Consider the following 18,411-nt stretch of genomic DNA (forward strand, 5'->3'; position numbering starts at 1 on the left):
AGTGCGTAGCACCAGTGTCGAACAAAACTCGTGCAAAAGAGTGAGAGATAGGTACCATACCCTCGACGACTGGGTTTCCAGCATGAGCTCCAGAACTTCCCCCGGCCATGGTATGCATCTGCCCCGGTGCTTTCCCCTTTCCTCTCTCGTTGTTGTTAGGCCTCTGGTTCCCAGGCCTATATTGTTGCTGCAGTGGGGTAGACTGTACTGATATGGAAGCCCGTGGCCAGAAATAAGAGTAGATTGGCAGACAGAAGATCGGTGAAGGAGGAATTGGCATTTGTGCAGGCAACTGGGGCTGATAAAAAGGCGTGAACTGTGGAAGTCTGTCTTGACTAAGAGCAATACCCCATTGATTCTGCGGTGATTGCTGGGTCTGTTGGTTCACCTGTTGGCCCCTAATAGGATAGTTCCTTTTGATATGCCCTAGCTCCCCACAATGGTGGCACTTGAAGCTATAGGGTCGACTCTTTCCACTTCCCGAAGAGCCACTGCTACCACTAGGCACTCCCCCACTACCTTGCCCTTGATCACGACTTTTTCTGTTATTCCTTTGACGTCTTCCTGAAGTTCTTCCTGAAGCTTCTCAATCCTGGAGAAAGGTGATGTGCTCTTATTCAACAGAGATGGCTGCTACAACCAGGTCACTATAGACTTGATGCCTTAAAGCTACCACTGATTTTTGGATCACACCTTTAAGACCTTTCTTGAACTTTAGGTACTTCATGCACTCCGATTCAATCATGGAAGGAGCAAAATGGGATAGCTCATTGAACCTAGCTTCGTATTCCCTCACTGTCATATCCCCTTGCTGTAGGCCCATGAATTCCATGGCCTTTTCATCTCGAAAACTTTGGGAAAAGAATTGTTCATTAAAGAGCACTTCGAATTGGTCCCAAGTCATCCCCTCTACATCATGCATTCACCGGATATGCTTCCACCACGCACCTGCAGGACCTTCAAACTTAAAAGCTGCGAACTCCACCGAATACTCATCCGGTACTTCCATGGTACTTAAATGCTTAGACACCGATTCGAACAAATACTCGGCTTCCTAGGGTCCACCCGCGCTAGTGAATGCAGGAATTGAACTACGCCTGTACTCACGGAAGTAGTTCTATTTTCTGTCCTCCGCAGGACGTTCATTTTGGGCTCTAGTAGCCATCCCCTGGAAGGCGGCGTACATGGCTTCCATGAATTGCTTATTCGGCATCGCCGGTGGCTTAGGGTTTCTAAGGCGTGGCGGCATTCTTTTATCTGAAAAGAAAGCTAGACTGTTTTAGTGGTTTCCTGATGTCATTCATGTATGCATAATTCCAAACCCTAAGGTTCTAAACCAAGGGCTCTGATACCAAGTCCTGTCACTCCCCCAAACCGGGGTTAGTGACGTGGAGGCTCGTTTAGAAACTTAAACCTGTTTGAGAGAGTGATTAGCCAATATTTTAATTTCTTCAAAATCCAAAACATCCGGGAATTTCCAAATGAGCCCCTTTTATTCAGGAGAAATTCAATTTCAAGAAGGGTGGTGGGATTTCCAACCAAACCAGTTTAAAACCACGTCCCTAGTATCAAGTCAGGAATTTCCATAGGTGTTTAGCATACATGAATATGAATAAAATTAAGTGTGACATTAACCACAGTCTTGTAATATTTAAGTTTACAATCCGTAATCTTTTATACATGCCTTGAAATAAAAGATAAGAGTAAAGATAACTTTTCACTTTTGGAGGTCAAATCCATGTCGCCTATAATAGCTACCTACTCCGCACTACTCCTTGCATCTCCTGGAGGGGTTTAATACATTTGAAAACAGGAAAGGTGAGTGAAAGGCCCAGCAGGATATAATTTTATAAAGCATTTAAAATAAAGGTACTCACGGTCCGAAGATATACACCCAGAAGCGGTCATCCCTTTTTAGAAAAGGAAATACTCACAGTAGAAAATATCTGTATAATGAAAGTGTGCAGCTCATCATACCACTAAACAAGAAGCGGTAAAAATGTCTGTCAAATGAAAAGTGTAGAGCCATAATTCCACTAAACAAGAAGTGGATCCATACAGGATTCGGGACCTGCCCCAAGGATGCGATTCCCACATCCCGATCTCTGAGGCCACCATGTGTTGTATCATTCCTTAAATAATTCATTTTAAGAAATGATACTCTTTAAAATCTCATTTCCAAAATCATTGGAAAACCGAATAGCATTCACATGCTATTTCTTTTAAAATCATTTACTTTAATCATGTTTTGTTCTAAAATATTTTCATTGGCTAAAACCATTTAAAATGAGGCTAACAAGGACATGGACAAGAATATCCTACCTTTTGGATGTCAAACCTGGTTTAGCTTTCTGTTCTCCTAGCCTCCGCTTTCCTTTGAGGCTCCAATTCCAATCGTGCCACTAGCTTTCCCATCAAAATCAACAATTTAGAGTTTGATCTTTCTCACAAAACATTCTCGTTTAATTAGATGCAATTGTATCATATTAGTATGCCATAGTTCAAAATCAATGTTCATAAACAATTCTTAATTCAAATCATGATTCTTTGACAACGGAGATTCATTCCGGAGAATCAAATGGAAAACAAGGATTCATGTGGCTAATCCACTCATTTTGAGTTCTCAAATGAGGTTAGGTCAATCCCACATCGGATTTTGGAGTCAAAACAGAGTTTTAGGACTGTTTAGGGTCGGTTTCAGTGGGAACCGGTTGACCGGTGACAGAGGAGTGTAACTCCACCAGTCAGCCGGTGTCGACCGGACCGGTCGACTGGTGGGGATGAATTCCAGGGCCAACAATGGCCGATTCACGAGGAACAAAGCCAAACCCTGCAATTTTGGGTCTGATTTTGACATATTCTCAAGGAAAATGTATAGATCTAGTTTCAAATCAACAAATGGGGTCCAAAGAATCAAAAACCCCTAATTTTCATCAAGGTTTCACCAAACCCCTTTCGGATTCCATTTGAAAACAAAATTTAAACAAAAAATCACCAAACTCGACTAAAACAAGTTCCACAAAGCTAAATCCGAATATCTAAAGTAAGTTTCAAAGAGTTTTACCTCGATCCAAGCTTTGATGTTGAAAACCTCTTGGAAACCTCCGTTTTTGGTTTAAATCCGGCCCTTGAGAAAGGAAACTTTGAGAGAGAGAGGGAGAGATGAACGGGAGAATGAGAGAGAGAGAGAGAGAGAGAGAGAGATCTCAGGAGATTGAGAGAGGGAGAGAGAGAGAGAGTGTCGAGATAGAGAGAGAGAGAGGGGGGGTAACGTGAGGAAGGGAAAGGAAAGAAGAAGAAAAGAAAAGAAAAATAAATGAATAAATCAGGAAAAATAAATAAAATAAATAGAGGTGAAATTGCAAATACTATAATAAATTTAAAAGTTCATGATTAATTAAGAAAATCAATTTAGGCACACTAATAAACCACAATTATCATAATTAAACAAGTTTAATTCCGGAGGGCGTTACAGATAGACTCTAGACAATTTTCATGTAAACTGAATGTCACAAAATCAATCTTTGCTTTTTACGCTTTTTTACTTTTTTCTCATATATATTCTTTTACCTCTGTTGATGACTATTAGCAATAGAACAGGATCAGAAAATACTTTCTCTAATTTTTACCAACTATTGGCAAACCATATTCACCTCATTTTTTATTTTATAAGTAAATACTTTTGAATTATTAAGTCTATCCCCATTCTTTTTTTTATCTACATCTATATAGACATGCATTTAGTTAACATACCTTATATTCAATCAATTTTTCCTTGTGATGATGATAAATATTTGGTCATTCGTTGACATTTCGGACTTAACGTGAGATTTCTAGCGCTTGACATATCTCGAATATTTTATTTCCACAACTCTTTTATCATACTTTTTCTATTTTTTATCTTCACTGATTTTATCACACTATTTTGCTCATCATCTTTTATTATTTTATTTCCCTGGAATCTGGCTACCTTTTTTCATTACATTGCACACTATGTTGCCCTTTCATTTTTCTCTTCTTTTGCATTACATTATAACCAACTTCCTTATTACATATTATTCAAATTACTATTATATATCTGAGCCTTAATTACAATATACCAAAACTTTTCCATATTTATCTATTATCATTTTTCTCTCTTCATAACTTAATTATTCATTTTTTATTATTTTAACACTTAAATCTCTTTTCTTTTCTTTTTTTTTTTCCAAACTATATGTCGTTAGAATTTGTTATAGCCAGACTTAACTTTTTTCCTCACCTGTAACAGAAGAGATTGAAGACAATCAATCACTCATTAGATTCATTTATTTATTTACTATTTACCCATAAATTTAGCTTATTTGGTATTAATATTTGATTAATCTGTTCTCTACTGAATAATACTCAATGTTGTAAATTTATTATTCTCTATCTTCGTAAATATGTTTATGTTCTCTCATTTATTTGGAAAGGATACAAATATAGATATGACTTTATTTCCTCATATGTGATTTATTTATCAATTTGATCAACAAATTACTTCTACTCTATTAATTTATTTTGCCCATAATTGAAATTAGTACTGTCATAAAGTTAGCATCGTCAATGTTATTATTTTAATATTGTTGATATTACTATATTATTCTCCCCTCCATAAATCATAATTAAAATTATAAGACATTATAAATGTTATAAAAAAATTATCTGTTTAATTTCTTATGACTGATTTTACCATAATAAAACTAATTATATATAAATTATTTGCATAAACACATTTTATTCTCTTTTCTAACCAAAATAATTTTAGGGTTCTTTTTTTACAACAAAACTCAGAAAAAGTTTAAACTCAAGTTACAACTTTATTCAAGTTTACGTTCTTTTAAGTTCCAACTTTATTCAACTTTATTCAAGTTACAACTTTAAACTCAAGTTATAACTCAAATTCAACTAAAAAATTACACTCAAGTAACACTCCAAAAGAACAACCCCTTTGTATCCTAGAAACAAATGGACAAGAGAAAAACTCAAGAAAAAATACCACAATCAAATAAACATATGCGTCGTATCATTCCTCAGATGAATCAAAATTGTTCTAACGTAAACGAACAACACCCAAATGAAATAAATCAGATTATCACACCTTTGCAGCCAAGAATCGCTCAATCCAATCTTGGCACAACACTACAAACTTACACAGTCTCAAGATGAGATTCTTGAATCATTCATCCCATCAACATCTGAAAATTCTGATAGAGAACGTAATTCTCTAATCCATCATAACTATTTTTTCTTAAAAATTAGAAAAAAATTTCATACAATGACAATATTAATTTTTTACGTATTGTCTTTATTTTCTTTTAACTTTTCTTATAGGCATTGCTAATGTCTATATCGATCTCGGAGATTGTTCCTATGTCTGTCAACATTGCGACGCTTTCTTTTGGCTTAGCGAACAAATTAGCAGCAGTACTGTTCCTAAGTACAATATTTGCTAAAAAGATGAAAAAATAACCTTGCCCTTAATTAAAAAGACCCTTCAAACACTTGATACACTACTTGATTACTATGGAGGATTAATTAGCACAAATTTTTTAAAAAATATTCGAACATATAACTCTATGTTCGCATTTACATCATTTGGAACTAATATAGACACAAGTACACATAATCCAAATGGCCAAAACAATTTTAAAATAAGTGGGCAAGTACATCATCTTATGGGATCTCTACTACCAATTAATAATAATCCTCCAAAATTTGCACAACTCTATATATATGACACAGAAAATGAAGTCTGAAATCGAATAGCATCATTCTCATTTGATAGTGAATCCAAAAACATAATACAATTTATAGTTGAAAATATAATTAGAATGCTTGATAAAATAAATTAATTAATTAAACTTTTTCGAATGATAAGGGATAGATATCAACAAGTTGAGATACCATCTATGAAGCTAAGGCTTATAAGCTGAAGAAATACAGATAGTAACCAATATGACCTACCCACATCAAACGATATAGTTGGTTTAATAGTCGGAGACATTGACGAATATGAACAAGGAAGAGACATTATTATCCAAGATAGAACATATACTTTACAAAGAATTACAAAATTACACCCATGTTATATGGCTCTTCAATATCCTTTATTATTTTCATATGGAGAAGATGGTTACACAATAAATTTATAATACAATATAATAACTTAAGTAATAGATATATAAGAAAAAGAATCTATATGCGAGAATTCTATTGCTATCAATTACAAGAACGTAGTATTCAAGGCAATACACTTTTTCAAGGAGAAAGATTATTTCAACAATATGTAGTTAATGCATATGCTTCTGTAGAAGAAGATCGATTAGATTACATTCAGAAAAATCAAAAAAAATTGTGAGATTTATCAAGGAATTTAAGATGCTATTACAAGAGGAGATATAAATGCACAAGCAATAGGAAAAAGAATTATCCTTCCTTCAAGCCACACTGGAAGCCCTAGATATATGATCCAAAACTATCAAGATGCAATGACAATTTGCAAACACTATGGAAACCCTGATTTGTTCATAACATTTACATGTAATCCAAAATGGCATGAAATTACTAGAGCCCTAGAAAAAATACCTAGACAAAAACCTGAAGATAGACCATATATTATCACTAGAATTTTTAAAATGAGATTAGATAATTTTTATCCACCATTAAAAATGAAAAAATATTTGGAATTATTATAGCAGGTTAGATTTCTTTTCCTAAACTTCTTTTAGTTTCTCAATAAGGGGAAAAAAACAACTCTTTTTCTAACATTACAAAAAAATTACAATAAAATATTTTTCAATCTTACATATTTATATGTTGTTGAGTTTCAAAAATGAGGATTACCGCATTCTCATTTCCTCTTCTGGCTCCACCATGATGACTAACTACATGAGCCATCACAAATAGACAGATTTATTTCTGCAGAAATACTTGATCCTTATAATAATCCACTAGAGTATAACATTGTAGCATAATTTATGATGCATGGACCATGTGGCATAGCTAAGCCAAATTCTCCATGTATGAAAAATTCAGAATGTTCGAAAAAATTTCCTAAAAAATTCAACAATGAAACAACAATTGACGAAAATGGATTTATTAACTATAAATGAAGAAACACATCCTCTTATGTCGAAAAAGAAGGTATTAAATTAGACAATAGACATGTAGTTTCCTACAATAAAAATTGGTGCTTAAAATTTCATGCTCATATTAATGTAGAAATTTGTTCACAATCTATGCTTATAAAATATTTACTTAAATATTTAATAAAAGGATCAGATACAGTAAGAGCAGTTATAGAAGCTAATATACATACAGAAATAACTGGAGAAACCAGTTATCAAGAAATAGATGAAATAAAAAACTATATTAATTGCAGATACATAACACCATATGAAGCAATCTGGTGACTATTTGAATTTTCAATACATCATAGAAATCCAGTTGTTCAAAGACTATCAATACATTTGTCAAGAATGCAAAATATAGCATTTCATTCAAATCAACATCTAAATACATAATAAGACAACTAGGTATTGATAAAACAACTCTCACTGAATGGATGGAAATGAACAAATATGATATTAACGCAAGAGAACTAACTTACATAGAATTTCCATTAGATACGTTTGGAATAGTAAATATAAATATTGGTCTCTAAGACAAATGGGACATACAATTGGACGAACATTTCATGTCCATCCAAGCTCTGGAGAATTATACTATCTTAAATTATTATTAAATCATCAAAAAGGTGCAACAAGTTACGAAGAAGCTCTTCGAACAATTAATGACATAACATATCCAACAAACCAAGCAGCATGCTATGCACTAGGCCTATTAGTTGACGATCGAGAATGGGATGAATCTATACTAGAAGCTTCATTTTGGTCAACGGCAACTCAACTATGACAATTATTCATTATAATTTTATTATTTTGCAATGTAAATAACCCAATAAAATTGCTTGAAAAACATTAGAAACTTATGACAGATGATATATTACACAAAATTAAAACTTTATTTAATAACTCAAAATTTCAAGTACCTGAAACAGAATTATACAATTTTGTACTATATGAACTAGAAAAAATATTAAATTCAAATTCATCAACCTTAACACATTTTAACTTACCTCTTCCAACTAGATCATTAATGGATGATTTAGATAATGAGCTTTTAAGAGAAGAACTTAATCACGATATATATAAATTAAAAGAAGAAATACTAGATTAGTAAATAATTTAAATAATGAACAACAATTTATTTATCAACAAAGGCCACAGCGGAACCGGAAAAACATATTTATGGAATGTAAGAATCACAAAAATTAGATCAAATAATGAAATAATTTTAGCTGTTCCATCTTCCGGAATGACATAACTACTACTGCCTAAGGGAAGAACTGCACATTCTAGATTTCAAATACCATTGTCAATAGATAAGTTTTCTACTTGTCATATTAAAAAAGGAACTCAATTGGCAAAATTAATTGATAAAACATCACTAATATTATGGGATGAAGCACCTATGACTAATAAATATTGTTTTGAAGCATTAGATAAAACACTTCAAGATTTAAGAAATAACTTTGAACAACTATTTGGTGGCATGACAATTATCTTAGGAGGTGAATTCTGACAAATCTTACCAATTATTCCCACAGGAAGAAAGGAAGATATAATAAACACAACTATAAATAACTCTTATTGATGGCCATATTTTAAAATTTTAAAGTTAACAGAAAACATGAGATTAAAACAATACAACTGTACATAACAAGAAAAAAAAGGAAATTGTAACATTTTCGAAATGGATATTAAACATTAGAGATGGTACTACTGAAGGAATAAAATATTCAGAAAATGAAGACGCTACATGGGTAAAAATACCAGAAAAATACATACTACATTATGATTCGAATCCAATTGAAAAAATTTCAACTTTAATATATAATAATTTAAATATTTACTTCAGCAATATTGAATACTTAAAAGAATGAGCAATCATAACATCAAAAAATAAAACAACTGATGAAATTAATAATTACATATTATCCTTAATTCACGGACAAGAAAAATCTCATTATAGTTACGACACTATTGCATCCTCATCCGAAAACATAGACGAACTTAATCTTTTATATCTTCAAGAATTTTTGCACACTCTTAACTTTAATGGAATACCACCACACGAATTAAAGCTTAAACTACAAACACCTATGATGTTATTACAAAATCTAAATCAATCAAGTGGATTATGCAATGGAACAAGACTTATTATTGCACAATTACCAAATAAAATTATAGAAGGACAAATCATAAGCTCAAGCAACGTTAATGAAAAAGTCTATATCCCAAGAATAGAAATGACTGTACACGAATCTAAATGGCCATTTACACTAAAAAGATGACAATTTCCTATTAAAATTTGCTATGCAATAACAATCAATAAAAGCCAATGACAATCTTTGAATAAAATATGATTATATCTAGATAGCGAAATTTTTACCCATGGACAACTATATGTTGCTTTATCAAGAGCTACAACTCCAAAAGGATTGCATATACTAATTCATGATTCAATTAATAAATATCCAAATTATATAAAAAATATTATTTACAAAGAAATTCTACATAATATCAAATAAAGAAATAAAATACCATATAAAAATACAAATATTATAATAAATTAAATATTAGATTCATAATCTTTTTTTATAATCAAAATTGCTCACTATTCATCTATCAAAAACATATCGAATAAAGCTTCCTATCTTCATGCACTAAAATAATTACCTTTTTTTGCCAATAGTTAGCCCAAATGACGACATTAATTCGAGCCCTAAAACCAAATGAAGTTTAGGAAACTATCAGGGTTAGAATCTGGAGATTATGGATGCTTAATGATCTGAGCACTAGATGTTTAATCAGTCTTGATTGAGTTTTAGTCGACGAAGAGGTAATATTTTTTAACAAATACAATATTCTATTATTTTTCATTTAATACAAAATATTATAAATCTAATAACAATACTACCTTTTATATCTGCAGCATGAAGCAATTCAAGGATCAATTCGGGCACGAGATTCAGATACTATTTACCAAAAAATTCAATTAGGCAATATATATGATATTAGCAACTTCTTCGTCTCTGAGAACAAATCAACATACAAAGTTGTGCCTGTAACGCCCTCTAGAATTAAACTTGTTTAATTATGATAATTGTGGTTTATTAGTGTGCATAAATTGATTTTCTTAATTAATCATGAACTTTTAAATTTATTTTTAGTATTTACAGTTTCACCCCTCTTTACTTTTATTTGTCTTTCTTTATTATTTCTTTTCCTCATTTTATTTTCCTTTTCTTCTTTTCTTTTCTTTCTTTCTTTCCTTTTCCCTCCTCTCCCGTAACCCTCTCACTCACTCACACTCTCTCTTAGTTACTCTCTCTCTCCCTCTCTTGATCTCCCGAGCTCTCTCCCTCACACTCTCTCTCTCTCTCTCAAGCTCTCTCTCTCTCTCTCTCTCTCTCTTCCTCTCCCGTTCATCTCTCCCTCTCTCTCTCAAAGTTTTCCTTCTCAAGGGCTGGATTTAAACCAAAAATGGAGGTTTCCAAGAGGTTTTCAACATCAAAGCTTGGATCGAGGTAAAACTCTTTGAAACTTACTTTAGATTTTCGGATTTAGCTTTGTGGAACTCATTTTAGTCGAGTTTGGTGATTTTTCTTTTAAATTTTTGTTTTCAAATGGAATCCAAATGGGATTTGGTGAAACCTTGATGAAAATTGGGGATTTTTTATTCTTTGGACCCTATTTGTTGATTTAAAACTGGATCTATACATTTTCCGTGAGAATATGTCGAAATCAGACCCAAAATTTGCAGGTTTTGGCTTTATTCCTCGCGAATCGGCCATTGTTGGCCCTGGAATTTTTCCCCACCGGTTGACCGGTCACCCTTCCATAGGTTGACCGATCCGGTCGACCGGTCACCTCTCCACCGGCTGACCGGTAGGGTTACACTCCTCTGTCACCAGTCGACCGGTTCCCACTGAAACCGACCATAAACAGTCCTAAAAACCCTGTTTTGACCCCGAAACTCAATGTGGGATTGACCTAACCTCATTTGAGAACTCAAAATGAGTGGATTAGCCACATGAATCCTTGTTTTCCATTCGATTCTCCGGAATGAATCTCTATCTACAAAGAATCATGATTTGAATTAAGAATTGTTTATGAACATTGATTTTGAACTATGGCACACTAATATGATACAATTGCATCTAATTAAACGAGAATGTTTGATGAGAAAGGTCAAACTCTAAATTGTTGATTTTGATGGGAAAGTTAGTGGCACGATTGGAATTGGAGCCTCAAAGGCAAGTGGAGCTAGGGCTACGTGAAGACAGCCACAGGTTTGATATCCAACAGGTAGGATATTCTTGTCCATATCCTTGTTAGCCTTACTTTAAATGGTTTTAGCCAATGAAAATGTTTTAGAACAAAACATGATTAAAGTAAATGATTTTAAAAGAAATAGCATGTGAATGCTATTAGGTTTTCCAATGATTTTGGAAATGAGATTTTTAAAGAGTATCATTTCTTAAAATGAAATATTTTAAGGAATGATACAATGCATGGTGGCCACAAAGATCGGGATGTGGGAATCGCATCCTTGGGGGCAGGTCCCGAAACCCGTACGGATCCACTTCTTGTTTAGTGGAATTATGGCTCTGCACTTTTCATAGACAGACATTTTTACTGCTTCTTGTTTAGTGGTATGATGAGCTGCATACTTTCATTATACATATATTTTTTACTGTGAGTATCTCCTTTTCTAAAAAGGGATGACCGGTTCCGGGTGTATATCTTCAGACCGTGAGTACCTTTATTTTAAATGCTTTATAAAGTTATATCCTACTGGGCCTTTCACTCACCTTTCTTGTTTTCAAATGCATTAAACCCCTCCAGGAGACGCGAGGAGTAGTGCGGAGTAGGTAGCTACTACCGGTCGCGTGGACTTGACCTCAGAAAGTGAAGAGTTATCTTTCCTCTTATCTTTTATTTCAAGGCATGTATAAAAGATTGTGGATTGTAAACTTAAATATTACTAGACTGTGGTTGATGTCACACTCTCTTTTGTTTATATTCATGTATGCTAAACACCTGTGGGAATTCCTGACTTGATACCAGGGATGTGGTTTGAAACTGGTTTGGTTGGAAATTCCACCACCGTTCTTGAAATTGAATTTCTCTTGAATGAAAAGGGCTCGTTTGGAAATACCTGGATGTTTTGAATTTGAAGAAATTAAAATATTTGCTAATCGCTCTCTCAAACAGGTTTAAGTTTCTAAACGAGCCTCCATGTCACTAACCCCGGTTTGGGGGCATGACAGTGCCACATATTACAATGCTACAATTTGCACGCGCAACAGTCTTTGTTCCAGTTACATAACAAGCACTGCCTATTCCATTTCATAGATTCTAATTCATCGAATTCGATCAGCTTCAGCACAGAATTCAGTCAACTGAAATCCTAAGTGGTGATAAAACTACTTTTTCCACACGAAAAAAATACATCATCAATGTATTAAGTAACGTCTTTAACATTTACTATTTATTTTTGAACATATGTCATCGGTGTTCTTACAAGAGTGCAAACAATTGAACAAACAAATATCAACGATAGACAAACATCTTGACGGACTATAATGATACAAAATATAAGGTAAATTAACTTTTCACAATCATTACCACAATCATACAAAAAAATTTATATTTAATAAAGCTATAAAAGTTTTACATCATTTAAAACTATTCATTCTAACTTTTTTATTTTACCCTTTTTTTCTCACAGAAATGAACAGCTTCAAGTCACATTATGGGGACATAAAGCAGATCAATTTGACGAAAATGTCATTAAATCAATGAAAGGACCAGTGGTTGCGGTTTTTACAGCAATGTTGGTGAAACAATATGTAGGTATTTTTTTTAACAACTTATAAAGATAATAACATATAAAATAAAATATTTACATCTAATTCATCAAAATATTAACCAATTTATTGTTTATGTTTAAGGCAATGCATATGTATCAAGTACTGCAACAACAATCTTCTATCTTGATCGAGACATACCAGAAACACAAACATTAAAAACAAGGTAAGAAACAAATCCCCAAACTTTATGCAAATTTTTTCATAATAATAATTAATTATATATATATATAGATTCTCTCAGCAGCTTCAAGAAATTGACTTCTCAATAGCATCAATAGTACCAACACAATCTATTGAAGAGAAAAAAACACTAAATAGGAGAACAATTGATGAACTAAAGACATTGGATCAGGAAAACAACCAAGTTAGTATCATAATATTCCATCTATTTTTTTTTCCTTTAATTACACTATTTAAGCTAAAAATATTTCCACATGTATATAGGGCACTAAATTCACAGTAAAGGCTACTATAACTAAATTCTCAGCAAATCAAGGTTGGTATTATAATTCCTGCCCTAGATGCTATCGACAGCTAAAAGAGGCAGGAACCAATTGGTGGTGCGATAGCCATGGACACATAAAGACAACACCATCTCCATGGTAACTAAAACTATAAATATACTATAATCAAAATTTATTTACTTTGATTAGCAAAAATAAATACTTTATAACCTAAATTATCTATTATCTTATAAATTACAGGTATAGACTAAGCGCATATATTGAGGATCATACTGCAAACATGGATATTACCATATTTGGCAGAGCAGCACAAGCCTTGATAAAAAAACCATGCTCAACATTAACAATTGACGAAGGATTTACGGACCCATTCATAATCCCAACAATCATCAACCAACTAAGAGGTGAAACAAAGATCTTCCAAATATATTTTCAAACAAAAGAACCTCAAATTACTACAATTGTCTCAAAAATATTTGAAGAAACTGAATTGATAACAGCACCACCACAAATACCAACACCTGGAACATCAACTACAAGGTAAAACATATTTACTCATCTTTATTAATTATATATAAAAAAACATATTTTTTACTTTAAATACATATTTAAACAATATTTTACAGGCCTAGCCCCCCTCAAGAACAACAACATCAATAGATCCACATACACCAGATCCAAAAAAATCAACCACCAGGTAATATATATTTACTATTTTACATTATTTACAAATAAAAAGCAATACTTATAACTTTAAATACATAATTTATTAACATTTTATTATTATAGTTCCAAGGACCAAGAAATAGAACAACTAAGAAAACGTACACGAACCAGGTAACGTAACTACTTCTAAATCCTACTATTTCTAATTTTTTCAATTACTAATACTAATATCTTTTAAAAGTTATATTTTACAATTGAAAAAAAATGTATATATTCATGTATAAATATACAAAAATAATCTATTTCTATTGTCTATAAATTATTAATTTTTTCTAAAATACAAAATTATCTCCTACTTGCGCGTCCATAGCTAAACTTGAAGAGTACATGTAAAGAGTTTCCAACACAACCCACGGCTATACACAACACCACCCACCCCCGCGCGCGCACACACACGTTTTCTTTTCCTCCTCCTTTAGAGGGAGTGAATATTGTTAAAAAGATATTAAAAGTACTTTTGAATTGCCAGTGTTCCGTCCGTAGGTGAAAACTGTGTAGTTTGTTGGAGGTATCATAAGCTAGGTGAAATACAGCAAATTACATCCTGCTTCACGAGCGAGAGTCCCAATTCCCATCAGACAAAAAGGGTATTTACATTTACTATTAGGCACTCATTTTAAAATTGTTACAATGATACACTCCGCACTCAAGAAAGAAGAACAAGTATTTTTTTTTTTCTATAACTCAACAAGCCAACTGATCTCTGAATGGAGAGATCTCTTCAAAGATGGGAAGTCTCCTTGATCTAAATGGTGTCCATTGGTTCATCAACTGGTCAAGCCCCTCAAGAAAAGCATCCTCTATTTTTAACCCTAAAGAATTCGACGAAAACACTGTAGACTGGCACTGATTCAGCTCCTTCAGTAGTTCTTCAGCGCGGTTTCTTGACTTGGGTTCATCAGATCCCAAAAGCTTACCTTGCAACACGTGCTCAAGAACCGTCTGTGCTTCGCTATATCGCGTTTGCTTCATCAGGCACAGGCACAAGTTGCAAGCCTTGTTAGCATCCGGGTCAATTTCTTGAGCTTTACTGTACACTACTTCAGCTGCTAAATAGTTTCCTTGCTGCATATAGGCCCAACCTAAGTTACCCTGTAATCAAAATAACATGAAGTTAGATTTTGTTCATGAGTGGTGAATAATTAACAAATACAGAAATGTCTACCACTTTTATAACTTAAGTACCAGTATCCTGGAGGTCTCTTGCTTGATGGTGACCTGAAACTTTCGTCCATGAGAGCGTGCCGTCTTGGTAGGCTTGCCGTTGAAGGCCTCTCCTTGGTAAATCATCCGAAGCTTCTGCTTCAGCAGATCTATTTGATCCTCAACTTTCCCACATTTCTGCTGAGCTTTCAATGGTTAGAACTAAATGCAAAGATAGGGAGAAGATTTTCATTCTTATTTCAAAAACTTAATATAGCAACATTGAATAATATAAGACGTAACTGGTCAAAGACTTAAGCATATCACCGTGTAGAAAGCCAATTAAATAGCAGTTCTACTAGATATTAACCTTGTATAAATCGACGAGCACATTGTCTAGGGACTCTTGAGCTTGTTTGGAGCAGAGATTTCGGAAAGATTTGATCGCTTCGATTGCTTCTTCTGCTCTATCTTGCTGCTTCATAACTATAGCCATGTCTTTGAGGGCACTATCCACCCTGTCTCCTGCATTTATTGCCTTCCAGAACAACACTATAGCCGCATCTGGATCCTTTTCGACCAACTACATTTGCATGTAAACTCAAATCAGAATTATAAATAAAAAAAAAAGTTCACAAGGGAATAACATTGAGTTCATCAATATATTTAAGCTTAACATTTGGAAAGCACAACATAAGTGTGACAATAGCAATATTTGCTTTACTGTAAGTTTTTTCTTCCCTTCCAATCATAGGAGATGGTGCCAATTTAGGACATCATGATTCATCAACGATATCAACAATTTAATTCAAAACTTTGGAGATGAAGAAAACTAATGAAATATAACATTGACACGACAACCACTGTGATGAAGTAAGCCTATCGGAGCTCGATGACACAGACAGCTAATGAAGATGACATAAGTTCAATATCAAACTGCGGTAGGACCCGTCAATTATGGTAGCACAATGCAACGTTTTTTCAAGCGTTAGATGATGGTAAAAAAAAAAAATTTCGGACTGTTGATTGATGTTTTTGTTGTTCAGTTCCACCTAATCAAAGCATCTCAAATTTTAATGGCCAGACCAATTTGTCCATCATCGAAGGTCTCATAATTGATAAATTTTGTTATTCCTACACTAATTCTAACCTTTTTTTTTTTAACTTGGGGTTAAAAGATTTGAACTCGTCACCTTATAATTGAGTATGTGTGGAGTTACCGCTAGGCTATACCTACATCGACGCTAATTCTAACTATTACGTGTATCTCTCCGTCAATCCATTTGGAAAAATGTATTTACGTAATTTTAAGATGAGAAAAGAAACTCCAATCCCGGATTTTCAGTGCGCCCCATCACATTTTCAACTCCCTTAAAACTACTTTCATTTTTCCTTTATCCAAAAAAAAATAAAAAATGATAAAAAGTCAGAATTATTAGGTCCAGACCACTCCAGCAATTTCATGGTAGGGTCATGATTATGGGTTGGGTCTACCCAATAAACGGCCAATAAAAATCGATAATAAGTTTCAACTGTTTTGCGAGGACGATATTGACTTTTTAAGCTTGTAGTAATAATAATAATAATAATCCGTTTAAATGTCGCCTCTTAATTCAAGCAACACTTTTCTAGATCACAAAAACACGGATTCACGACTAAAATTAAATTTCCTATTTTATTTCAACAAACATACTATCCAAAATCAACAAATTAACAAAAATGCCTTATATAAAGTCAATTTTTTTTTTTTAATTTCCTATTTACAAAAAAAAAAAAAAAAAAAAAAAAAATCTAAATTGATCACGAAACAACATCAAATCACAGATTGAAAACATAATGATCACAACAAAACAGAAAAACTGCTATCTCTAAACAAAAACAAAATCAAATTAAATAAAAAAAAAATCGAATTTGAACATCATATACAAATACAGAGAATTTCATGGTTTGGATTTTACCTGGACGTGCTTGGCACGAACATATGGGGTATCTCCAGGAGGGAGTTTGTGAACGACATGGTAGCTACAGTTAGAAACATCTTGTTTCTCTCCTTTCCTTGTCCTGCTCATCTTTACAAATATATCTGTATATATGTATGTATATGTGTATATATATGTGTGTTTGGAGAGTTTCTCTCTCTAGAAATTAGAAAAACTGTGTATCTTTTGGGATTTTCTCTCTCTGTGTGAGAAATGAGAATCGAGAAAGAGGAGAAAAGGAGGAAGATTTTGGAGATGAGCTTGGCGTAGAGAGGCCGTGTTCGTACAATATTAAATTTTGGAGAGAAGAATGAATATGGACGTCTTACCGTCCTTATTCGTCCTTCTTTTTGACGGATCCCAATAGTGCGTGGGACAGGGTCGATGTCCCGCCTTGCAATGTAATGACTAATGTACTTGAACACGTGGCAGGCTTTCATTTAGCAGACGTGCTCCTAGTTTTTGTTTTTAATTTTTTTAATTTTTTGTTTTTTTTTTTTTAAGAAATTATGTACTTATTTAGGGTTCATTTGGGCTCCGTTCATTTCGCTGATTCGAGTTTAGAATTCGAGTTTTTCTACAGTAAAAAGCTCTCACAAACAATCACATCTAACTTTTTTACTACAGTAAAAAGTTCTCACATAAAATCACATCTCAACTCGAATTCTAAACTCGAATCAGCGAAATGAACAGGGCCCTAGTAACTTTCATTTTATTTTTTAACAAAAGGTTTTTTTTTTATTTTTTATTTTTTTTTAAGGGTGTCATTTTTTTAAATTACGAAAAAAAAAATTTCTTTTTTTCAATTCTTTTTAGAAAAAATTTTAAGGTGAACGAGTAGGGATTAATGTTGTTGTTAAGCTTGTCTATACGGTTAGGCTGGCGAGCAAGGACCGCCACTAAGGTCATATTGATGAGCCATGATCAGTACTAGGGGTCAGGTTGGGATTACCATTAAGGTCAGATCGATGGGCTAGGATTACCGCAGTTGACAATGGGGGTAGCATTGTAATTTTGTTATGTCAAAATTGTAATTTGAAGTAATAAATTGTTTTTATTATTGTTTGGACTGAGT

The 18,411-nt window shown here is 33.3% G+C and overlaps 1 protein-coding gene across 1 annotated transcript; it reads right to left on the reverse strand.

The window, feature by feature from the left end:
- Positions 1-14,790: 14,790 nt before the first annotated feature.
- On the reverse strand, positions 14,791-17,499 carry LOC21402844 (protein SULFUR DEFICIENCY-INDUCED 2). The gene is made up of 4 exons (XM_024163994.1): positions 17,316-17,499; positions 15,728-15,940; positions 15,400-15,555; positions 14,791-15,306 (listed from the first exon to the last, which is right to left on the reverse strand). Exons 1-4 carry the CDS (start codon positions 17,424-17,426, stop codon positions 14,899-14,901), a joined length of 888 nt encoding a protein of 295 aa, XP_024019762.1. The 5' UTR covers positions 17,427-17,499; the 3' UTR covers positions 14,791-14,898.
- Positions 17,500-18,411: the final 912 nt, after the last annotated feature.

This window comes from Morus notabilis, unplaced genomic scaffold, assembly GCF_000414095.1.
Source record: "Morus notabilis unplaced genomic scaffold, ASM41409v2 Scaffold67, whole genome shotgun sequence".
Classification (NCBI taxonomy): Eukaryota; Viridiplantae; Streptophyta; class Magnoliopsida; order Rosales; family Moraceae; genus Morus; species Morus notabilis.

What these genes read in the sequence shown, in the direction of transcription:
- LOC21402844 (XM_024163994.1), bottom strand. Translation starts at nt 17,426, where the DNA reads ATGAGCAGGACAAGGAAAGGAGAGAAACAAGATGTTTCTAACTGTAGC. An exon ending in TTCGTGCCAAGCACGTCCAG is followed by an intron (nt 15,941 to 17,315) that starts GTAAAATCCAAA and finishes ATGCAAATGTAG; the next exon opens with TTGGTCGAAAAGGATCCAGA. An exon ending in AAGAGACCTCCAGGATACTG is followed by an intron (nt 15,307 to 15,399) that starts GTACTTAAGTTA and finishes TTTTGATTACAG; the next exon opens with GGTAACTTAGGTTGGGCCTA.